At 28.3% G+C, this 26,003-nt stretch overlaps 4 protein-coding genes across 10 annotated transcripts; 2 read left to right on the top strand and 2 right to left on the bottom strand.

Moving 5' to 3' along the window:
- Positions 1–859: 859 nt before the first annotated feature.
- On the bottom strand, positions 860–2,812 carry LOC113554803 (39S ribosomal protein L19, mitochondrial). Of its 2 annotated transcripts, none has more exons than XM_026958846.1 (6): positions 2,591–2,812; positions 2,277–2,525; positions 1,587–1,721; positions 1,332–1,519; positions 1,120–1,268; positions 860–1,050 (listed from the first exon to the last, which is right to left on the bottom strand). In XM_026958846.1, the coding sequence occupies exons 1-6, from the start codon at positions 2,640–2,642 to the stop codon at positions 921–923; spliced, it is 903 nt and encodes a 300-aa protein (XP_026814647.1). In that variant the 5' UTR covers positions 2,643–2,812; the 3' UTR covers positions 860–920. The 2 variants fall into 2 exon arrangements, with proteins under 2 accessions (XP_026814647.1, XP_026814645.1); XM_026958844.1 differs by having other exon boundaries at positions 2,277–2,528.
- A 307-nt stretch (positions 2,813–3,119) lies between these two features.
- On the top strand, positions 3,120–11,198 carry LOC113554801 (serine/arginine repetitive matrix protein 3). 5 transcript variants are annotated; one of them, XM_026958839.1, is made up of 11 exons: positions 3,120–3,307; positions 3,422–3,663; positions 3,757–3,858; positions 4,538–4,570; positions 5,800–6,036; positions 6,143–6,205; positions 7,258–7,332; positions 7,864–8,931; positions 9,044–9,577; positions 9,789–9,800; positions 10,765–11,197. In XM_026958839.1, the coding sequence occupies exons 2-11, from the start codon at positions 3,425–3,427 to the stop codon at positions 10,871–10,873; spliced, it is 2,472 nt and encodes an 823-aa protein (XP_026814640.1). In that variant the 5' UTR covers positions 3,120–3,307; positions 3,422–3,424; the 3' UTR covers positions 10,874–11,197. The 5 variants fall into 5 exon arrangements, with proteins under 5 accessions (XP_026814640.1, XP_026814644.1, XP_026814641.1 ...); XM_026958843.1 differs by lacking the exon at positions 9,789–9,800 and adding an exon at positions 10,637–10,682 and having other exon boundaries at positions 3,121–3,307; positions 10,765–11,198; XM_026958840.1 differs by lacking the exon at positions 9,789–9,800 and having other exon boundaries at positions 3,121–3,307.
- A 292-nt stretch (positions 11,199–11,490) lies between these two features.
- Positions 11,491–14,634, bottom strand: LOC113554804 (malectin-A). Of its 2 annotated transcripts, XM_026958847.1 has the most exons (5): positions 14,522–14,634; positions 13,536–14,213; positions 13,290–13,472; positions 12,324–12,381; positions 11,491–12,227 (listed from the first exon to the last, which is right to left on the bottom strand). In XM_026958847.1, the coding sequence occupies exons 2-5, from the start codon at positions 13,893–13,895 to the stop codon at positions 11,989–11,991; spliced, it is 840 nt and encodes a 279-aa protein (XP_026814648.1). In that variant the 5' UTR covers positions 13,896–14,213; positions 14,522–14,634; the 3' UTR covers positions 11,491–11,988. The 2 variants fall into 2 exon arrangements, with proteins under 2 accessions (XP_026814648.1, XP_026814649.1); XM_026958848.1 differs by lacking the exon at positions 14,522–14,634 and having other exon boundaries at positions 13,536–14,413.
- A 2,981-nt stretch (positions 14,635–17,615) lies between these two features.
- On the top strand, positions 17,616–24,878 carry LOC113553755. Its single transcript, XM_026957258.1, has 6 exons — positions 17,616–18,195; positions 20,856–21,218; positions 21,936–22,074; positions 22,138–22,383; positions 23,669–23,831; positions 24,681–24,878. The coding sequence occupies exons 2-6, from the start codon at positions 21,060–21,062 to the stop codon at positions 24,805–24,807; spliced, it is 834 nt and encodes a 277-aa protein (XP_026813059.1). The 5' UTR covers positions 17,616–18,195; positions 20,856–21,059; the 3' UTR covers positions 24,808–24,878.
- The last annotated feature ends 1,125 nt before the right edge of the window (positions 24,879–26,003 follow it).

Genomic DNA, 26,003 nt, shown 5'->3' on the forward strand with positions numbered 1-26,003 from the left:
TTAAAAGCTCAAGATATATTGAAAAATTTTAATTTTCTGGTTTTAAAGAATTAAATGACTACCTAAGAAAGTTAAAATTTTTGTATGAATATTTACTGATTGAAATGCTTACTTAATAAAATGTTATTTTCGTAAATGAAGGAACTTGTCATTTATATCACATTTGAACAAATAATGTGTATTTAATCAAATGAACAAATACATTTTCTTCTATAAAAAAACTTGTAATTTATATTATTTGTGTAAGTGAATCATGCAAAAATATAGTATTTTTGGTATTTATGTAATTTTTAATTTTGTAAATATATAAGGTTAAAACAATTAAATTAGTAATATCTAATTTAAGATTTGGTGATACACGTGTAATAAATGCTAAAAATTTTTTTGTTTTTATAATTTATACAAATGTATAATAAAAACTATTAATTTCTGAAAATTGACAAGATTGTGAGGAATTTATTTTCTATATTCTGCTTGTTAATTGTCAATATTATCTGGCTATAGTGGCCATTTTTAAAAATTAAAAAAAGGGGGACAGTTGTTACATTCCCACCCAGGTTATACAACTATTTTAGGTTTGTTTCATAGATCAATTAATTTTAAAAATACAATGTAATATGTAAAAACAGGATAAAAAGCGTCCTGTTTGAAATTTGTCGGGACTACGGGACAATCCTGTTATAAATGGGACGTCTGATAACCCTATTATAGAATGATAATGAGTGCACCGATTTTAAGTTAAGTCATCTGAATCACTATAACATTTTATTAATTTAAATACAAACACTAAAAGCATAGTAGAGGTTCAATTATCAAGTGAAATTATATTTTATTACAAGATTACTAGACCATATATAAATATATATTTAGAAAAAATCCTTTATTTAGATATTATTGTATTGTACATTATTAAAATTATTCTATACATTTTTGGTGGGCTTGACAAAAACTTTTTTACGTTTCAGTTTCTTGCGCATTACTTCAACTTCATGTAATTCTGAATATACTTCAGCAAATATTTCTTTTTGCTCTTCCTCTGGTATTGTTTTCCTTTAACACAAGGTTATATTGAAAATATATAGACAATAATACAAGCAGAAAATTGAATTTAGTATTTACCTATATTGTTTCATTAAGTCATATTTCTCCCAAGGTGTTGCTAATTCTTTAGCTCTTTCATAAAACCTCTCTTCTAGTCCTAAATCAGCTAATCCTTTCATATCTTTTCTTTCCCACCTGGCACGCCAAGGTCTGGGTTTTAACTTAACCTAAAAAAATTTAATATTTAATTTCTAAAGTTAGTTGTGTTAATAAATAATAATAAATTTTACCATTAGAGGGTTCACAGGTACAGGTGCTCCTTCGGGTAAATATTCAACTTCCATATTTTCATCAAATGTACTGTATTCATTAGGTGCATCTCTCAAGTATAACAACTCGTCATCAAGACGTTTTTCTAAACGTAACACTTCAATCTTTTGTATTGTTGGATCGTACAGTTGATATTTCATTTCTGTACCTATATTTTAGATAATTTAAATTGACCTTAGTATAATCTGAAAATTATGTTTGTTGTATTCACTTACCAATATGCTTAATAACATTCCTAAGGGTAAAATTAGCTCTAAGGCCACATCCTAAACGTTGTATACATATACCAACAAAACGAGTAGCTTTATTAGGAGCATGTGGATTAGATGATGAAACAGCCATGATAGACCCTATGACAATGATATAACATAAAAATAATTCAAATATTATAAATATTAATGTATACAACATACACATAGATGGGACATGTTAATAAGGTAGAATAGAATTTTTCAAATCATAATCTAATCATTGATATAAATCAATAATTTAATATTTGTAGTATAATACATCAAATATGATTTGATGTGAAAACAAATTATTAGTCTTTTAATGAAGATGTTCAAGTTGTTTTTTATTTGTGCAATCGTGCTAACAATATGTTTGGGCCCTCTTTTAACAAGACATGTACATATGTATTAATCAGTGGTATATAATACTAGTATTAAGTTATGTAATATTCCCTTGGATCTAATTTCTATTTCTAAAATAATGTTTATTTTGTATTTGTACTTAGTAGTCGATATCATCTAAAACTGTTATAGTTATAATAAGATTCCATGCAAATTTAAAATATTTTACATTTTATTTTAATTCTGTATCTTATGGGACATTTTAGGACCCTAATTACAATAGATCAGGGGTTGCCTTCTTTTGATCAAATAATCTAATCATCTTATACCTACCAACATAAAATTCAGGTATATCTATATGTTTCCTTCTTTGTATCATGTCCATACGCTCTAGTTTTTCTCGTAAAGAGTTTCTCCATTCAATTTTAGGATCAGGTAAAAACTCTGGATATATAAATCTAGAGTTGGATGGGACAACTGATTTCCTTTCAGGTTTAACTTGTTTTTCAGAAACAGATTCATCAGAGGATTGTTGGACATCAGGCAGTGGACTATTGCTGGATGATCTGGATACTTGGAACACTGCTAAAAAAATATTTATTAATCTTGGCCGTGTGTTTAAAAACTACGAATATTATGAATATTACCTGGTGCAAAACCACACTGAAATCTGTGAAAGTTTAAATTTCTTAGCAACATATTGAACCAAATATTTTTCAAAACAGTTTATGTGCTCATTTTACAGTGATTAGTAGGCCAATCGATATAAAATATAAACGCTTCAAAATATTTTTCAACAATCGCGTAGTGTAAGAATAATATAAAAATTTTATCCGGTATCGGGAACTTGGCCGTTCTGAATAATAACCACTATCAACTATTCTGTACATTATCAGTTCCTGTGATAGATTGTGATAAGACAAAAGACCATGGGTGCCTAACCTCAAAATTTCTAAACCATCTACCATAGTCTACCGTGTTCATAGTACACCGGTCCTAGAAGGATTGATATGAGTATATTATAGAGTAGTAGGACAGCAATAAGTTTGTCTGTTGCAGCTGGTTCAATCGGCACTTCGCCAGCGGTAAGCACCCTTACCAACGTAATTATTCGGTAATTCGTTAGTCGGTACTCCGTTATCAAAAATCAGTCAGCAATATTATTATTATGTTTAATATGTTTTACGACACCGTCTTGGAAAACTTTTAAACATCAGCGCTAGTGGAGCTTGTACGGTATTGTGATCGTATGACGATGCGCGTGCTGTGCGGCACTACTATTATTGTCAATTTTATTGTGTTTACTCTCGTTATTATTATTATTGCTCGATAAAAGTGTTATTACCCATTAAGCGTCTGTGATAGTGAGTACTGTTAAGTACTGTTGTGTACATGTTGTGTCGCGCCAGTACGCGCCGATACGTACATTTCTTCAACTTAATTTCCTAAATCATTCGCGATCTATTGGTTTTTCGCAGACGATGTACAACGGAATTGGTTTGGCAACAGCCCGCGGATCGGGAACCAACGGTTATGTACAGCGGAATTGGGCGGCCATTAAGAAAGTCAAAGATCAGACGTCATTCAAGACCGAAGAGGAGTTGGCCAAAATAGATTCTGCCGCCAACCGCCAACCCAACCAGGAGCTGTTGGATCACGACCGTAAGCGAAAGGTCGAGCTAAAATGCATTGAACTCGAACAATCTTTGGAAGACCAAGGGTAAATATTATTCGACTGATATTGTGTTCATATTAATCCAACATCTAAATTCTAAGTATTATTTGTCATTTTTTGAATGTTTTTTTTTTACAGTTTTTCCCAAGATGAAATTATCAAAAAAATTAACACTTTTAGAGTTACATTATTGGGCAAACAAAAGAATACAACTGAATATGATGAATGTGGTAGACCTATGTAAGTATAAATTATTAAATATTCAAAATGTATATTTCAGTCAATTATGTATAGGTACCTGTTTTTTAAATTGGATATGATACCTATATTTAAAAATTAATTTGTTTATATTAATGATTTACATATATATTACTTTTTAATATTAGAGCTTTTATGTTATACTCAGTGATGGATATAGCGACAGGCAAAGTAGCAAATTTATTCAAAAAAATGTTGATAGATTATATTTTAATAAATATTGTATTGGTATATTATTTTCTTGATTAGAACAGTGTATGAACATAACCAATACTTATTGCCTAGTATCAGTCTTTATGATTTATTTTTTAGTAGTTATGTTAAATAAGTACTTTAAAATATATGTTTTCTCGTTGATAAGTTTAATGGGTCGGCAAAATAAAATTTGCCTAGAGGCGGCAATTGTGTAAATTCGTCACTGGTTATACTGATTAAACACTTCTAATTACATGATAAAAAAGTGTTAGTAGTTAGTATTAATCGTACAAATTTGATAGTAGTCAAATTTTATTTTATTTGTATGAATGCAATTTTATAAAAAAAAAATTAATTTATAATTTATTGATAAATACTATTATTGATCATGGGTAAATTTCTATTTTTTATAAGTGTTTCTTTGAATCAAAATTTGTGTTTTATAAATTTGATACATTTTATCTAGATTATTCTACGAAAGAAATAACTACAAGTACAGGTACTATTTTTTTTTTTTACTTATTTGCTTAATATGATTCTTTAAATTTAAAATTTGTGTCTAGTGGTTAAATTATTATTAAACAAATGAAATTTATTTGTAAATAAATAATGTAATATGTAATCACTGTATATAAAGGGAAGTTATTTCACTAACATTGCATCCCTGTTTGGATCAATACTACAATCCCACCCCTCTTCATCACCAAAGGCACCACCCATTGGTAAACAGTGTATGACTCACTATATATATTTATACATGCATAAGTGTTTTTTTTTCATAAGTTGTATGTGTTTATTTTGCATTGAATTTTATAATGAGTGAAATTAGCGTTAAATTATAAAACATTTTATAAAGTAACTATGTAAATAATGAAGGAGCCACATTATAAGCCACCATGATCTGATCAAAATTAAATACTTAACTATGTCTTCCAAAATGTATATGTGATATTAGTAATTATTATAATACGTTTAGTCTTCCATTTATTAATTTAATTAATATTAATCAAGTCTTCCAAATATTAAAATTATGATAAGATTTAACTTAAGATTTAATATATTTTAATTACATTTATTTATACTAAATTTATAATATTAAAATGTCCAACCCAAATAATGTTGAACAGCAATGTTTTAAACGGGTATGGAAAAAAACTCTTAAATCTGTGTTTAAAAATCCTACAAATGCTATGATAATGGCTGAAACAAAATCTATTCAACAAGTAAATGTTAATCTCAAGAAAAAAAAGGCTAGACGACGGAGGAAAAAAAAAAATAAACAGAAAATTTGTGATTGTTGTATGGATAGAACACATAATATAAATGGCCCGGTATCAACTTTGAATGCAAACGATTTATTGTATCTTCATCATGTGCCTTGGGGCTGTCTGAACACGGTTTGCATTAATGGAATGCAATTTGCTAATATTAATAGCTTAAAATCATTTTTAAGGTATTATTAAGTTGATAAATATAAAATGTTTTCTATTGCTTATTGAGACTTGTACTTTCCCAGCATTTTAAATTATATATGGGTGTTAGTAGATACTTTTGATTGCTAAATACAAGTAATTATCTAGGTAACATATTTTGTATAACGGGTGTCTATTTGAATAAAGGTATATCATTATCTTTTCTGTTAGGTTTTGAAAATAATTTTGATTTATTTTATGATTTTTTTATATAGTCTTATATTATAAAATAATTTATAGTTATTTTTTTTTTTAGTGTTAGGGATTCTCATCAATTTGCTGATGAACAGTTAAAAAAGAATGCAAGACTAAGAGATGCTTTTGGTATATCAGAATTTTTTATTGAAGGCTCTAGCTTAGATCCAGAACGAAAAATAAAAGAAGCGGCTCTGGCCCAGTTAAAGGCGTTGCAGGTGGATCAAGCACTTGAACAAACACAAATGAATGAAGACACCTCAACAAATAAAGACAGCAGTATTGCAAACGAACTACAGTAAGAGTTATACTTTTCTTACCTAAACTAATATTTTATAAAATTTAGAACATTTATAAGTTTATAATAGAAGTGTGCAATAATTTATTCATATTTTTCATTTAAGGTTTAAAAGTCCTAAGCATAAAAAACGAAAGAAGAAGAAGTCAAAATCTCATAAAAGTGACAAGTATGTTTAAGACTTTAATTTTTTGATTATTAATCAGAACATTTTGTTAGATTTATGGAAAAGAATAAAATATATTTGCCACTAAGCTGATGATCAAAGATTAAATTTGATCATGTTTATGTAATAGTATTTTTATCTAATTTTAGTTTAGAAGAACTACAATTGTCTAAGTATACCTTTGATCATCATTTTATAGAAAGTAGCTTTATGCATTTTATGATACACTTAGATGTATGAAGTGAAAACTATTTGTTTAATTAGGCAATTTGTTGATTACTGTTTAGTTAAACTGATTAAAGGATATTAAACTAAATAGTGGTAAGTTACTATGTTTTCCATACAATAATTTTTGTTTTGGTGTGATTTTCCATACAGTATTGTATTCTGCTATACTCACATAAATACTAAAATTATTATTATTTTAACAAAATTATTTATTTTTTAATAAGTAATAAAAAAAAAAAATGAGATGAATAGTTTTTTTGTTCTGCTCAAAATCTACACAACACATACTTAGGTTGACAATTCATTATTATATTTAATTATAATATTTTCTAACTAATTATTATTGTTTTATTTTGTTATATTCACTATATTTTATTAATATGTAGTTAAAATATGAATAAATTTCAAGAGTTTTATTTATCATTTTGAAATAATCAATATTTTACAATCTTATTTTTTTATTCCTTAATTAATTTTAAACTATTGAGACAAATTTAGAAAACTATTATATTTTTACACATTTTATTTCACATTTTAATTTTAGATATTAAATATTCATTAGTAATACATTTATAACATAATTGAGATTTAATTAATAATTTTCTGGTCATAGGTAAATCTTAAAATATTTAAATTAATTTTCAGTACACTGAATGAATTAAACTAAATAAATAATATTAACATTCTTAACTATCTTAATATTTCAGAAAAATGGCAGGATAATATTTTTTATGAATATTTTATTTTTGTTTTTTGTAATTGAATAAATTCACACATTTAATTCAGTCGTCAATATTATATAATTTATATATGCATTGTTGTTACAGAGAAAAGGGAAGTGAAAAGAAAAAATCAAAAAAACATAAAAAGAAACATAACTCTTCATCCGAAGATAGTCCAAGGTAGTACTTTTTTCATATATTATACAAATTAATAATTTATAAGTAGTTAAAATTGTAATTTTGCATACAATTATTTTATATGACGCTTAATTAGTATTTATTATCAAATTATAGCTAATGACATACCCATTTTAAACATAGTTAAAATGATATTTATGATAATTGATTGTTATATTAATTGTTAAGGGATTTAAGTTCTTAAAGGTAATATTTTTTAAGATTATATTTTCAGTTAAAAATATCCCGAAATCCAAGCATTAAAAATATTATTTGTTTTTATTTTTCTCAAAAATTAGAAAGTACTGAAAATTTTTTTAGATTATTATAAATATAGAGTTAGTAAATACTAGTATAGCACTATAAATTATAATGTAGCCTTTGGCATCATAGAAATCTTTTAAATATCAATTTTAAAAATGTAAAGTAAGATTTAACAATTACTTTATAATATAAGATTATTTTTTTTATCTGTATCTTATGATTGATCAGTTATATTTAATGATTATATTATATTTTCTTTTTCTTTTTTAGAATTGATGAAGTAAAAGGCAACAAGAATTTGTCTCAAGTTAAATCTAAGTATGACAATGATGATAAAACTAATAAGATAACCGAAACTAAAAAAAAATTTGAGTTTGAAAATAGCCATAAAAAATATACAAGAGACAATGATAAGGTAATAGAATTCAAGTATAAAAGTGATTGGGAGGATTTCCGTAAAAAAGATTCTAAACTAGAAGATACTAAAAACTTGAAAAAAGATAAAATTACTGAAGAACTCAGCAAACCAAAGTCTAAAGACACTACTAATGATTCTAAAAAACAAGAAAATTCTCCTAGACATAAAACACCAATAAAAGAACGTGATCGGGATAGAGAGAGAGATTATGATAAATACTCATATAGGCAACAGCGAAATCGTGATGACATTAAATCAAATAAAGAAAAATCTGATAAAAAATCTGATAGAGCAGACTCAAAATACAGTTCTAAGAAAAGGAATTCAAGAACTCCTATTAAAGAATTGAAGAAAAAACCAATTCAACCTGAGAAATTAACTTGCATTTCAGCTGATAGTGATAGTGACAAGTCATGTTATACACCTCCTCCCAAAAGTTTGAATGCTAAATTGAGTCAATCAAAAAATAATGAAGAAAAAAATTTAAAGAGTACTAAATATACATTTTCATTGCGTGAGGATAGTGAAGAACGTTTAGTTGTAACCAAACCTAATGGAAGTAATAACAACTTAAAATCAGCATTACCAAATAGTGAAAATCAACATAAGAAACTTGAAACTCGAAAAACGAATGATCGTTCAGATCAAGTATTTTTAGATTCTAGTTCAAGCGAAAATGGTGGGTTAGAAGAAGATATTGATTTAAATATTATTAAAGAAATAACTACTGAGAAAATAAAAAAAGTATTTGAGTTACACGAAAAACAAGAGCAAGCACTGCTTCTTCTAAAAAAAAAACTAATGGAGAAAAAACGTAAAGTTAGAACTTCTTCTAGTTCAAGTGAGAGCTCGGATGAAGAACCTGTCAAAAAGAAAAGTGTTAAACGGAAACGTGTTAAACGTTCGTCATCTAGTAACAGGTTTGTAAAAAATGTCTTATTTATTTAAATATTTAACTAAGAAGTAAACAACTTTATAAAATGTATTTTCTTTTTCAAAATGACTAATTTTAGTAAATTTATTTGTTTATAGTGATGTGAATACTAGAAAAAAGTCCAAGCGTTCACGCTCTAGTAGCAGCAGTAGCAGTGCAAGTGACACAAGTGCTGATCATCATAAATCATTAAAACGATCTAAAGATAAATATTCAAAGAAAAAGTCATCACGTCGTCGTGCTAAAGAAGATAGTACATCTCGATCTCGATCTCGATCGGTTTCAATTAGCTCAAATGAACAGTTACATAAGAAACGAGTTTCTTCAAGTGAAGAATCAAGTCCTAGGCGTAAGCACAAATCATCCAAACGCAAACGTTCATCTCGGAGACAAAGGAGCAGTGATAGTAGTTGCAGCAGTAGATCATCACCATGTTATAAAAATAAAAGACGTTATAGTACAAGCCGTTCACGTTCGACTAGTATTTCATCAAGCAGTCATTACTCTCGCAGTTCTAGTTCAAGCCAGGACTCAAGCAGTTCTGGGTCTAGTCGTAGTTCAAAGTCTCGATCTGCATCTATACCTAGGCGACGGGGGTCGCCTAGTTTTTTGGATCGAAGACGAATTACAAGGTAAATTTTAATGTTGTGTGTGTTCTATACCTCCTATTTCATTTTTCAATTAAATATATCTTGAGTTAAACAATTCCATAAAATGTTTGTTTTAACTATATAAAACATAATATGTTTAAATTTTTTATTTACTCAAATTCTCAAACAAAATAGTAAAATTATGTTCCTATCTCATTTTAAATTATGCTCGAATCACGATTTGGATGATGAGACTGGAACACAGGTATCAGGCTATCAGTTTATGTATTTTGTATAAATATTGTCCAGTGTGTGTAAAATACAACCTTTTTGTAAATTTATGGCAAGTCTTAATTATTATTTTATAAAAAAATCAAATAAAAAATTATTTCAATTTAATTATTACAGTTGAGTATAACCATAATAAACTTAATTTTGTGTGTATATATAAATTACATATGATCCTATAATAAATGATGAGCCGTTAATTTATGAAAAAGTTATTTTTGCTAATTCAATATTATATTAGCAAAACAAATTTTATTTTGACTATTGATTATTTTTATTTTGCCACCCTTATGTGCTTTAATTGTCTTTTAATTATAATAATAATCATTATTTTTTTCCTAGTAGATTATGTTTATGCATGTTCATGTAGATATAAATTACTATTATCTATGCAATAAAAAAAAAAAATTGTGCGATTTGAATTTCTCCAAACAATTTTTACTGTGTTTTTATTTCTTTTCAACCATTTTTTTTTTTTTTTTGATTGAATGTTTAAAATAAAACAATCACTTGAATGCAAAATCGTACTAAACAAACAAATAAATTATCTCCTGTACGTTTTTGTTATTCAACACATTTTATTGTACATCATCACGTATCACTTGGAACAGTGTAGTAGATCGTCACGGACACTTTATTTAAAATATCGCTTGTAAGAAAAGCGAACATGTGAAAATCATTTGTGCACTTTCAATTGTAATACCAAGAGACATCATACTTATGTTTTTGCTTTCAGATAAGTTATATGCATCATGGCTATATTATAATTTGTGTGATTTTATTTTTATTATTATTTTTTTTTTTTTTATTTAGATTTGTTAAGTTTTGATTTTTGGCAGTTTTTTTTGTTTACAAGCTGGTAAATATTGAAATTCCATTTTCACCAAATATTTTGAATTCTGCGATAAAATCTTCAATAACGGTTAAAAATTATTTTGTAGTGCGAGAAAAAGACCCATCCCATACACAAGACTAACGCCGTTTTCCACCAATTCTGATACGGATAGTGTCATCAGCGTGCACGACTCACCAATTGCTGAGAGCCACTAACTCGGAATTTTTTCTTTGTAAACTAACACAATTTGTTATAGTGCAATAACTATTAGGCTAACGTTAAATGGTTAAGCTATCTAACTCTAGTCAAATATTTGTGGAGTGTAAAATAATCACATTTCATAATTTTATTATTTCAACCTTCCTAGTAAACATGTGATTTTATTTCTAACATTCCACGTAGAGATTAAAACTTACAAAATCTAGTCAAAAGTCTAAGTCATTCCTTTACGCCTTGTAAATGTTTTAAAATCTTTGTGATATATTATTTTTGACGGGAATAATACAATATTTTTCATGTTACCAATAATATGTTATTCTATGTTATTATTTATTAATTTACTATATATATTTTTTTTCATTTATATAAATATACACAACATTTGTATGTTTAAAATAATATTGTTCTGGTAATTTTTAATGATGGACCAAAAATACCGACAGCATTTAATTTTTTTAATTTAATGCAAAATATCAACATGCAATTACATAGTATTCTATGTCTTATCATTTTTAAGTTTTAACATAATATTATATTAAATTATGAATTTGATAGAAATAAAATATCTGTTTGTATTTATAACGTGTGCAATAACAAAAAAGCAAATTAATAACAACCACCTAACTATTGCTTTATTATAAGTTACCATTTAACAAATTAAATTTTAGACAGTTATACAATTCATTTTTTCAATATTTGTAAAATATCTTATTGGTTTTATTGTTGTCATTCGTTTGAATATATGTACAATAAAAACAGTCTTTTAAAACTACTATAAATCCCTCCCCAATTTACAATTTAAGCATAATAATAATGAATCTAATTGCTCAGTCCTTTGAAATATAAAAATGCTTTCAAAAATGTTTATTCAATTAACATAAATACCTAATAAGCAGATCTATGAAAAATGTTTATGTACAACTGTAATAAAAATTGGTAACATTATTATACATAACCATAACAACTTTTTTGATGTGTGCAATTTATATTTGTTTTTCCTTAGTAATATTAAAATATATATATATAAAAAAAAAATACTGAACAAAATGTAGTCTTGTAATGTAAAAAAAAGAAAAAAAGAGAATAGTAAAAATATATATTTATTATCTCTTCATAGTCTGCAAAGTAGAAGAAGTGCTCCAAAAAAAGCAATCAGAGCTCCAAATATTGGCATTAACTTCATGGAATTTACATCTTGCGGATCAGGTGCTCTAGGTCCACTTGGATTTCTAGTGTGTTGTACCATTTTTACAGGATCTTTGTCAGTAACAGATGGATCTTCTTCTACATCTATCTCATCTTGTGGTTGTGGTTCAATATCAGAATATAAATCTGGTAATCTAGGTATATCTAAAAAATTATATATATTAAATGACAAACATTTTAAAATGTATATATTATGCTAATAGTAAACCTTTTATTGAAAATTAATTTATAAGTACCAACCTGAAATCCTGCCTTTGGCTACAAGAACTGCATTTACTTTAGGGTTATCTCTTTCACCCTAATACACAAATTAAAACATAGCAATTAATAATAAGGAAGTTATCAATTATAAAAAAATTACATAATTACTTAATACTAAAATATTCACATATTTCAAATATAATACAGTTTTATTGATCGTGTATACCTATGCACAAGTTGTACAAATATGTAGTTATTTACAATGTTTACACCATCAGTTATTTTTTTAATTATATACATAATATTTAATAGATTATGTGATGAGGGAAGGATGGGATTTTATTTTTTGTATTTAATATTTTACCTGCAAATTCAAAACTTTTCATTTCCTGATGATAAATTACCAAAATATTATAAAAGTTGAAATTGTCATAAATTTTATTTTTTAATTGTGGCAAAATCAAACAATTATTTAAACAACAAATAAAATGTATGATAGTTATTTATGCAGATAATTATACAATACTTATACAATGTAACATGCATACTTTTATAACGCACATTTACTGAATATTCTGATATAATAGAGTATATACTATTTATTAATTACTTTAACCTATTTTATAATGCAAGAGCATACAAATAATAGTAACATGAAAATTAATCTGTACATTTTTTAGAATTTGCTGTAATCCATTAACTATCAAGTTATCTTAAATAAAGTAACATGGTATATTTTTATGGATAAAAGTCCATGTAAGATCGTCAAAAAATACAAAGTATTGCATCGATACTCCATAGAAGAACATGTATTGGATTGGATATAGTTATTGAACAGTGTCTATGTAACGATTGCATATCATGTATATTATCATCATACCTCCTACTTTGTTTATCATGAAGTCACATAATCCAAATTAAAAAATTGAAATAGGTGGGCAACTCAATTAGTTAGATGCCGGGTACTGTAGACAAAAGTTAAATTAAACTAAAAATAAATCATACTTTTATAAAATCCACTCGAACGAGATTTCCTTTGATTTCAGATATCTCTCCTCTCCAATATAATGTTGTGCCATCAACCGTGAATTCAATATACTCGTCGTGAGCGGAACCAAATCCGACTTTGTCGTAGATATCCAACAGCGGTACAACTACGTGTTGTCCGTTCAACACAACATCAAACACCTGAAAAGAAAAATGCCGTCGATAACAGATATTGTATTTTTAGTGGGGTATTCACGGTGATACCTTTAAGCCACTGTTGGTGAAGTACACCTCGCTGAACTTGAGCACCATCACATAGTCGCCGTCTTGCATGACGGGTATATCATAACCGAATGTAGTTTGCGAATACCTCTCGGTCTGGTACAAGATCTGATCGTGCGGCTTTACCCGCTGTATGGACAGCTTCTTGCCATAGTCCGATTCCGTGCCGACCCGGTTGAAGTCCCTTTGGTACAGAATGCCGTAGCTGTCGACGTGTGCGTCCCCACCGGCGTTGACGGCGAAAATCACGTCCTCCTTGTCCAGGCACCGGCACAGTAGCGCGTTGGCGCACAGGAGCAGGACGAGCAGCGGCCAAGCCATGTCGTAGCCGCCGGCCAACATACGATACGACGATACGCAGCTCACGGCGGTGTCGGTTGGTCAGGCGGCTGCTGGGCGATCAGCGATACGGGCCATACTATACTACCGGTGATGTCGCGGGCGCCGGTTAATCGCACGCTGTGGCTGCGGCTCGCACGTACGACGTCATACGACAGATTTTCGTTGACGTGTTTTTCGTCTGAAATCCATTTTTGCCAACTAATCCGATCTGAATCGCGCACGGTAATCGCCGACCGCTGTTGTAATCATGAGTCATAGTCGCGATCCGAATGCCAAATCCGCGGTATCGTCCAACAGTATTCCATGATAGTGTCGCGGCTGTAATAATAATAATAAATAATTTATTATGATTGTTGTCAATGTTGTCACACGATAGACGGGTGTGTTGTGTAGTATTAACGATTTTTAACGGAGTAGCTGAGTAGAGACGCCGTGGTCAAGAGTTGTAGTCGGAGGAGGAGGATGAGGAGGTGGACTGTTGAGACTAAACGATATTATAAACTAATTATTAACATATTAGGTACATGATAATGTGGTATTATTTATATTAAAATATTATTCTACTGAATTACAGAATAGTAATATATCAAAACAAGATAGTAACAACTCAGAAGTACTATACTAACGTTCAAAGCATCAACTATCGACTATGTAATGGAATACATTTAAAGTATGAAATCGCAGAAATCTGACGATGAGCACAGAATATAACAATTATTACTGATTGCCGATTGGTGAGCGGTCTTATCAATTCCCCCAAAGATCGCTATTAAGTTGCCTATGTTTAACTCCTTGAAAATAGATAGTAATTCGCGCCATCGTTTAAATAACAATCGTAAACACAATATTTTGTTTAATATACTTTACCTAATCATCATTCGTCAACGTGGATAATTAACCAATGAACTACAAAAATAACCGAAAGTAAATAGATATGGCTCTCCATCACGAAAATGGCAAAAAAATATTTAAAACTAAGCTAAAATCACGACTATTACGAGTTCATCTTCTTAAAAATAATATTAATCGTTGACTGATGTCTGATACTGAAATAGTTTGATGAAAGTCAAAATTCATATCAATCACTCATCATTCAAATTATATTAAGCAATAAATAATATTGACCCACCCGCCTCAAGTTAAGAATTTATTTTATTATATAACGATTTACATTTACTGAATTTAAATATTCTAGATTATTAATTTACTATAGGTATTAACTATAAGGTCTATCAGTCTCTATATTTAACACGTAAATTACAGTGACATTACGTCGTGATCTACTCAATAACAAAGATACGAGATATTAAAATTGTGATTGAAAGTAAAATAAATTTGTCAATAATTAGCTTTATCCTTTTCTGAATAGTTGATGATCATCGGGGTCACATAATATGAAAAAAGTAACGCCGCACAGAGTGGTCAATGATATCGAAAGCTGACAAAAATTATTTTTTGTTATTTTTGAGTTTCTAATGTATATATATATATATATACATGACACCATAAATATAGTTCAAAATTGTGTACAATTGTACAAATTTACAATAATAATTAATAACTAAAAATTTGAATAAGTTTTCATTGCTTCATGAAGACAGTACATCTAAATCATTGAAACCTGATGTTTCTAACAACTGGACCACATTTGTATCTAAGGTGGATTTCCGTTTCATTGGTTGGTGCATACTATAGTAATCAGTGGCGTATATAGAAATTAATTTCAGGGGGGTTAAAAAAAATGTCCATTCTTATATTCCAATTAATTATACAATTAAAATCAATGCCCGTATCAACCATAAATTTCAAGGGAGGGGGTTTTGAACCCCTAACCCTCTCCCCCTATATACGCCACTGCTGGTACTGAATGGATCAGGTGTAATTAGAAATCTGTTGACTATATATATCTTCATTTGTTTGTTGACGAAAAAATTAACGCGCGAATCATTCTCTGTATCTTTTAAGCATTTTGTAGTTTGCCAGGTTTGCCTCCTGTGCTTTCTCACTATTAACTCTTCAATACATTTGTATTGTAATAAAAAACATTGGTGTTCCCTATCGCTCTTCTCCCTTTCCTTTGGATATGATAGGTGTAAAATGACTCACAGTTTAATGAAAATGTCTAGTTCCTTCTATCGGTATAACACATAATTCGTATATGGCATGCAGTAGCACCATCTAGTAAACGTGCCATTGATGCGGTTCTTCGTACTACGATCAAAGTTTGTGCAGTCGGACGTAGATACCGCTGTCATCATTATCGTATGAACGCGTTAACTGAATAAAATATAAACCGAAGAGAATTTCAGCCCATTTCACATGTCGACATTACTATTTATTGTAAACAGTAGATAACTAATACTTATTGTGAGCATGGCTTAAGATTTATTTAAGTACAAAATGGGATTATAAGTCATACTTTATAATAAGGTATAAGGCTGAGTAGCGAGTAGATAACCGTAATGGCAGGTATTAGGTATAATAATGTATCAATAATATGTTATAAATGCTATTTGTTATCGCAGTGATGTGATTTTATTTGTATAGTGTTTATTATCCGGTTTTAATTCAGTAAAAGTATATTTCAATTATGTTGATGGGAATTTCTGGAAGTAAATTGGATTTAATTAGTATGTTGGGAACTTAGTGTACCTAGTTATCAAAATAATAAGAAAAACAAAAATAACTGAAAAAACGGGAATATTACACAATACCAGTTTTTGACAAAATCGACTTTGTTATTTTGTTCTTATTCAAACATGATTAACCAAATTATGAAAATTCTAAGCATGAGATAATTCTGGTTCTTTTTGTGCATTGTGCTATAAATATTTATAGTTATTTGAAATTTTAGGATCGTTATTATAATAATAATAACAACATTTTTTTTCTTTATCAAGTACACCTCAATATAAAATTTTTAAACAACAATTAAAAATATCAGAAATATAAGTAGTTTCATTTTGTTTTTATTAGGGTTTTAAGTTAGTTGAAATCAGGAATAATTGTTGGTATATTATTTATTTTAGTTAATAAGAGCATATTATTTTAATCAAAAATATATGTACCTAATTAGAGTAATGACTAATTAAAAAATAGTTTATACCTACACTTTAAACTAATAAGGTTTATTGTTTAACCATTTTAATATTATATTATGTTGTATATTATTATTATTATTTTTTTAACAGTTAAATTTTTAAAATATTTAAACAAATTATAAGTCAATTTATACCATTGTATTATTCACAATATTCACATCATGTTACAATATTGTTTTTACTATTAATTGTAACGTTAAAAAACATTAATACATGCTTATTTCAATAATTAATTAATGAATAAAAAAGCGATGTTTTTTTCATGAATTAATTTATCATATCGCATTAATAATATATAAAAAAAAATTACTAAAATAGTTAGTATAGTCCTATAGAGTTAGATTTATATATAGTACCTATATATATTGATGGTCAGAAATATTTTTGTTACATTTAAACATATTAAACATAGACACATAGACACACAGTACCTATACACAATATAATATCTCACTTAGACCCGTGTGATAGCAAGATAAATACAAAAACATTGGATAGGACGACCCAAAAACGAGGAGGAGGGGATACGAAATGATGTAGTTGGTGTAAGATTTCGCGAGTTGTAAGACCGCTACCTTTGTAATATTCTCGCCATCAGTCTTGGGGGCAAACGAGTGTCGCGGGCGCGTTTGTTCGGGCACGTGATGCGTCGATCCCATTACGCGAGGCGAGGCTCGACTGCCTCAACCGCAGGAGCAACGGTTTACGGGGACGGAGCTAGTGCACCGCGATATTGTACACCCTTAGCCGGCAAGACGCTGCAGTCCACCGTAAATTCGACGTCGATTCACGGCGTTCCTGTGTGGAAGATAACGACGTTCTGTTGCGATTCGTACGGTACGTCTCCGATAGACGACGATTCGCATAGGTACCGAAGACAATGGATCTTCCACGACATCGTGGGCCACGTTTTCAACAGTCACACCTCATTCTTCCATGCCGTTTTTAATGGCTATAATCAGATCTAAGATTGTTTTTAGTTATTGGAAGGCATTGCCTAAGACTCAAAGAATGTTCTAGTCGTATAATTTTCTTCGATTGTGGAGATCATCTTGTTTGATAATGTGTAGTGCTAGTGCACACGTTTTGAACTCTGTAATTGCAAATTAACTTATTTAAAATATCGTTGGATACCGTGGCCGAAAATTCAAAAATCTCTCAGACGACGAGTACATTTAATCGACCGACATTAGGATTTTGTGAGTCCGTTTATTTTTCCAAACACTTATTATTCGTATTATTTATTGATAAATATTACCTATTAGTATTATAATAATTTAACGAGGATTTTGAATATTTCAATTCATAATGTTAGGTATCCGTTTTAGGTGGTATTTTAAATTCATTTTTTAATCCCTAGTTATGTCACTGATATTACTACATATTATTATTATTTATTTATCAATAACAGTAGAGTCCAATGGCTAATAGTACATAATGTTTACACATTGAAGACAAGCAGATACGCAATAAGACTTATTAAGTAACAGTGATTGTGAATTAAGCATGGAGCTGGTTTGTAGATTCATTGTGGTTAGGCGCATTAAACAGTGAAGTGGATCATTACTGCTATAATAAATTCGTAGCACGCTTGGGTACAACATAATATATTACACCTAGGATGTGATTATATCATAATATTGCGTCCCTGTGGCCTGTGCTACTTATCTGTCTATACTTCTATGGTATAATACTATAAATCTGAAGAGTGTATATCTGAACAAGATAATCTCAGAAACTACTTGACCGATTTAAATAAAATTATTATATTAATGGATTCATTGAGACTATGAGGGTGTTTCTTGCTTCTTTTTTTCAATCCCTATAGGTTGTTATAAGGTGGGTAAGTGGGTTACACATGGATTTTGTTTTTACTCACGAAAATCGAATAATTGTTTGTTTATATATGAGGTTTCTATTAGTTACAGTAATAATAACAAAAATTGATTAGATTAGCCAAATCGCGGTGCGTATTGATATAGGATTTAAAAAAAAAAAATAAAATAATAGATAATTAGTTTATTTTTTGTTACTCAAATTCACAACAAAAGTCAATGTACCTATAGAACTATATTCAATATATTTTGACACAATTTTCAGAGATTGTTCTTAAAGATATCAGAAAAGTTTAGAGTAGTTTGAATTATGTTTGAAAATCTAAAACCAAGTGTATGACAATCCATACATTCATTTCCCATTTTAATCTATATTAATTATTACTATTATTTGGGAATAGTGGCATATATTTATGTTTTGTATGGGAAGGGATCAGTAGAAACAAACCTGTGTTGTAAGGTATTTATATTTGCTTAAGAAACAGGCGAATGAAAAAATAATGTTAGTCCCCCGTCCCCAAATCCACATTAACTACCATTTATATTCGACAGTGTGAAAGCTTTATCATAAATCATTGTGACAGCAATCATTATATTATATTATTGTCCTCATAGTAAGTTTCTTTAAACTCATGATTACGACGATGCTGCAGTTAGGTGTAACAATTGCAACAATCGCGTTTTACTACTTGTATATCATTATTCAAGTTTATCATTGTAAATCCAATAGTTGTGAATTTGTAATAGTAAAATAGACGATTAGTTCTATTATCTTTATTTTATGTATAATTATATACTATAGAGTAAAGGTATATAATGTCGTACACCGCTATAAAGTATAATTGTACTTATATTAAATGTACTTAACATTAATTAATAGTATTTTGAATTTATATGTAATAAAATAAAATGTCTAATCGCGAGACTTGTAAACAAAATTCGAGTTTCAAATTAGTAAATTACTAACCAATGTTTAATCAAATAAAATTGACGAAAATTATTCGAATAAATTTAAAAAAACTTATCCCAATAATAATTTATACGAATAAAATCTTATTTAAATAATGCCTTACTCTGTTCGATATACCTAATGTTATACAGTAAAACCTCGATAAGACGGAATCGCTTGGGACCATACAATTTTTCCGTGTTAACAAAGATTCCGTTTTGACGGGGTTCAAAAAAATGAAATTTGAAAAAGAGCACCAAAGAAATTTTCTGTATTACCAGGGTTTCCGTTTTACCGAAGTTCCGTCTTATCAAGGTTTTACTGTATATAATAATGATTTGTTTAAATTATTTTTTTCTCTAAATACTTTTTAAGAAAAGGAGTAATTAGAATACTTAATAGATATATAAGTATATAGTTGCAGGTAAAGTTAAAGAAATAATAGGAGGTAGTCGATGTATCATGTATACTGTAAAGGTACTTGGTTTAATAAAAATATGTTATCTGTCTTATTATATATGTATAATATAAAGATTTTTTATTGTTTACAACAAATAAATATACAAGTATAAAAACGTCGAACCATGACTGTAAATTAACGATTTTTGAGTATACTTATTTCTACAGAAAGAATAAATTAACATATTTTTACGCTTGTTATTAGTTTTTTCTATTCCTCAGAAGACAGAAAAATTAAGATGCAGATAAAATCGAAAAATTTTATCTCTTTACTATGCATATATGGATTCGATTTTTGATTCATGTGATTGCAACATATGAATTAATTTGAACAATTTGAAGTTATAATCTTAATATTATATTGTGTTACAACACTACATGTATATGTTTACTTTTCCGTTGAATTTAATTTTATCTTTTATGATAATAAATTATTTATAATTGTGTTTAAAAAAATTACTTATGTCACAAAATATGATTGACTCTATAATTTGTATGTTATTATGTTTCTAATGATACGAGTTAATTTGTACACGAAGGCGTGTACGTTGTCTTTTATTAAAATGGCTTTGCTTATTTTTACTATTAAAGTATTAGCTGTATATATTGTATATAGGTAATATATAGCGTATGCTCACTGCACATAGTACACAGATACATATGTATATACATTATACATATATAGGCGAGGCTGTACGATGACATTGACGATCTTAGGCTTGAGACTGACCAATGATAAACTTGCTCCGCCCCATAAAATCTCACATCACTTTGCCACCGTACCGAGGTCATCGACGATCATCATTCTGCTGACAGCAATATGGACAGCTCCGAAGGAAGACGACCAAAGTGCGCGCGATGTAGGAACCACGGCGTTATATCATGGTTGAAGGGTCACAAAAAACGGTGCTCATACAAAGAGTGCGTGTGCCCAAAGTGCAATCTTATAGCTGAAAGACAACGGGTCATGGCTGCTCAAGTAAGTCGGCAAAAAATCTTCTTACTACTTTTTTCAATCATTATTGGTTTCTGTAAGATTTATATTTGTATACTTAATGTATTATTTCAAAATTAATTTTTTATGTTCAAAGTCTTCGAGTATGAATTTAATTTTAGAAAAGTATTTTGAACATTTTTGATTCTGTCCAGTATAGCAAATACGTATTACCAATATAATTTTTATTAAAAAATATATATTTTTTGTAATATAAACAATTGTTTTTTCTATTTTGCATTTTTAAAATCATATTTTTTAAAGTAACTTTTTGAATTATTAATAATTGAAAAAAATATATTTTTGTATCCTATTATATTTTTAAAGAAAATAGGTGATGTTTATTTATTTTAAATACCATTGACTATTAAATTTAAAATTAACGTAAATATAGTTTTCAATAAAATAAAATAATATCTCAGACAAATTTTTATACAATAGCATATGAGCAAGTTTAAAAAACTAAAGTATGTTTAGAAAATCAATTTAATTCCAATTTTTATTTTTGGATTTTATCAATTGTAAAATTAGTCAGAAAATATTAATTTAATGGATTATGAATGATGTATTAAATTTAATAATTTTTAATAATATGACGTATAATTATTTCGATTTTGTAAATTACTTTATTAATTTATTTTATTTTATGATAACCGTAAATTTGTTTTTAAAATAAACTGAATGTAAATTAATAATTTAAAGGTGGCATTAAAAAGACAACAAGCGGCAGAGGATGCTATAGCATTGGGATTGGCTTCGGTTACTTCTGGAACTAAATACGGATGTTTACCACAAGGTCCTATATTTGGTATGACTGTTCCCACATCCAAGTCTCCTGTTGGTACGTAAATTGATATTTTCAATAATTAGAACGATATAAATAAAATTGTCAAGTATATTTTAGCAAAAGAAGAAACTGCTCGACCTGAAGAAAACTCTACAGCGACTATACAGGTATCAGATGGAAACAAGGGAGTTGTACCACCAGGATCTCTCGATTTGCTTTGTCGATTATTTCCAGAGAAAAAACGATCGGTCCTGGAGCTGGTACTTCGTCGGTGTGAACATGATTTATTGAAAGCTATAGAGCATTGTGTACCTTTATGCAAGTCTTTGGCAGCCACTTCAAAATCTCGGAAAACTAGTACAGGTAAATACTTCAGATATTTTTAAAATTATGATAATGTATATTTTAGATTCTAACTATAGTAATGAGTAATATTTTGATATTAAAATAGTGTGTGGTTTTTTTTCTTACATCACGTTTGGAAAAAAAATAGAAATTAGTAAAAAATTTTCTTCAATCTATGATGTCGAACCTATACTTTACTGAAGGTAAATTTTATCTAGTTAGTATTTTAATTAGTCAAAAGCAAAAGTAAGAAAATTTAAATATTTTTTTCGACAATTACTAAAAATGAACAAAAACCATGAAACTACGGAAAATTATGTTACAATCGTTACGTCAGTTTTAGACATTTTTTTTCAGTGGAATTCAAAATGAATAACTGTATAGAAACTTAAAATTTCTACCAAATATTTATTTCTGTATTTTCTAGACATAATGTAATTTTTGAAGTATTTTAGATCTTTTTATAAATATTTGAAACGTTTAGCTATTTTTGTTTTTTTTTTTCAATTGACTTTTTATGTTCCGGCCAAACATCTGACAGCTTGGAAATGTAATACCTACAAGATTAAAATCACGAACATTTGCAAATTATTTTGTTATTAAAAATTGATCAAATATTTAATTTTAATACCTAAGTTTTGAAAATGTAAATATTTAAAATGCAAGATTCTATAAGATTTCATATAAGCAATAGTATAAGTTTTTCTCATAACTCCTAAAGGCTACAAATAAAAAGTTACAGTAATTTAAAAATATAAAAAACACATATAGGTATGTTTTATTTTTTTCACAGCAGCATTTGAAACTAAATTAGATATGTAGACAAACAACAACAAATATAGATGTTTAATTGACTTGTTGTAATTAAAAAAAAATACTTATTGTAGAGACTCGAAAAATTGTTCAATTACATATAGGTTATATTATTTTATTACACAATTCAATCTTCAAAATAATTTAACTAATTTTAAACTATTTATACCGTGAACTTATTTCTATCATTGAACGGTTCGTCTTGACTAATAAGTTAAAATAAATAACATTTTTGATAAAAATGTGAACAATTTAGTAAATTATGAAAATAATAATAATATAAGATACATTATTTTTATAAATAGCTGATCCAACTATCTTTTGACCCCTTTGAGTCTTTTTTGTATACGTATACACTGTACAATGATTTATCATTGAATGCAAATTTGCATATTCATTGTATTGACGTAGGTACTCAATAACAAGATACATTCAGTACCTACTGAAGAGCGTATTACTCAGATTTTCTTATATGAACACTTTTTTCTAGACAAGATTGATACACCTCAGACTACTACAATTGGTTCTGCATTTATGCCTTGGGGTTTACACCGTGAACCACCAGTGGCTCATCAAAATGCTCGGAGGCAGCTGGCTACTAGATTGACTTATCACGTACCAGAACCGACAACTACGTTATTTCATCACTTTCGGTAAATATTCACTTCATATATTTTTTTTAAATTTAATTTTACTATTTTGGGTAATTTTTTAACTATTAAAAATGATTTATTTCTATTATCTATGTAAAATTTTTGGTGAAATAATAAAAAAAACTGTATGTATCCAATATTAGGAGTGTACATTTTACTCTTTGGTTACGGATAGTATAAGCTGTATATAAAAAAAACATAACAGAGGTAATTTAATAAATTATGTTTAGTTTTTAAATTGTTTCTTCTAACATTAAAATTTGTTCTAGTCAGCCAGTCGATTTATTTCTAAAGGCTTAAAGAATATTTTGAAATTTTTATATAATATGTATAAAATTAAACCAATATTTCCTGATTTTATCCTTTAGATACCTATAGACATCATAGATTTAGCATACAATATTGAAAATAAAGAAATTCATTATATAGTTTAAGGAGTTATTAATGTTATATACCTCTATAATTAATTAAACATTATAATTAATCTGGAATTAATAAAATATGTTTTTAACAAATACATTACAAAACATAAAAATATACTAAACACGATTGCATAGATGATGTAATGAGTACAAATATTATGATAGATCAATGATATTGTTTTTATTTTATTTTATATTTTTATATTGGATTTTAATTTCTCTTGTTCATTTCACTCACCAACCCACCAACCTTCTAGATTTTACCAAACACCCTGGAGAACAATTCAAAATGTTTTTATACTTCAATATCGTTATAAAGTCTTACTGTATCGTTTATTAATTTTTTTTTAATATGGAGAGATATTTTTTAACTATATAATATGTATATTAAATAGATATATATAATAAGAGATTTGTTTACTTTTAGGACCCAATCTACTGGAGTTTCATGTGGGCCGCCTTTTTATTTGCCGCCGTTTTTGCTAGAATCAGCTGAGTCATGTCATGTAGCCAATTGTGTTGAATGTGCATCAGCTGCAGCTCAACAGATATGAAATATTTGGAATCGTCATTACCGTTAACATATTCAATTAAAATGTATAAATATATAGATATTTGTATAAGTTCGAAACTTGTATATTAATTTTAAGTTGTATTAAATATTAATATAATAAATAAACACAGTATATTATATAATATATACTTGCAATACTTGCATATTAATACATTATAATATACTTATGATTGGCTGATAATTAAATTAATTTTATTATTTAAGTACATTGAACTTTGAACACAGGTTATAATGTTCCTTCCTACATTGTGTAATGGCAGTCAAATTAATAAAACACAGATAAATGGTGATACCTCGATAAAAGTATGGGTAAGCTAACAATAGTGCTTTTGGCAGGAAACAAAAGAATTGTTGGACTATCTTCAAAACGGTTTGAAACGTTTTTCGAGAAGTTATATTTGTGTTTGTGTGTTTGCGCCTGTCCACTTTGACGAGTTTTCGAACATTATTGTGAATGATTTGAATATGTAATTTATTTATGCGACAACAAAAAGATTTCGTAAACACGCATCGATCGTAGTTTTTTTGAAACGGAATAAGATATTTTAGACATAAAATCAACAGTTCTATTCGTGTCCAAAATTACTACCAAATCGAAATCATTATTGTAGGTCACATCATGTCAGTAAAACATGTACCGTAACCCGAATAGTACTCGAATTGGTATCCAATAATATTATTCACGCTTCATGCAATTGATAATTTTACTGGGATCATATTATTTCTTATAATGACATCAGCTGAATAAAACTAACGATACCAACGCTTTGGCAATAATTGTTCCATGTTTATTATTTAACATAAAAAACTTGGATTATAAATATATCAGTAAATTATTGTATACAAATCACGGGTACCATTACTAAATATCAATCAAAACAGTTAACATTTAACATCTGCGGTTTGTGTACACAACGCGGTGCGACGCAACGAAAATTTTTAAGTATGATAATGAAAATGCATAAAGAAAACCATCTTATACTAATATCCATCACACTGTTGCGATGTACATAATTATAACCGCGATATTACACGAGAACTTAAACCAAAAAAATGTCTTAAACCGGATAAAAGACGCGTGTGGTGACGTTCTAGAACACGAATTTCGGCGTGATGGCGTCCCGCATAATAGTCTTCTGCACGACAACGACGTCTTATTGCTATCGTATTAGACAA

Source organism: Rhopalosiphum maidis, chromosome 2, assembly GCF_003676215.2.
Source record: "Rhopalosiphum maidis isolate BTI-1 chromosome 2, ASM367621v3, whole genome shotgun sequence".
Lineage (NCBI taxonomy): Eukaryota > Metazoa > Arthropoda > Insecta > Hemiptera > Aphididae > Rhopalosiphum > Rhopalosiphum maidis.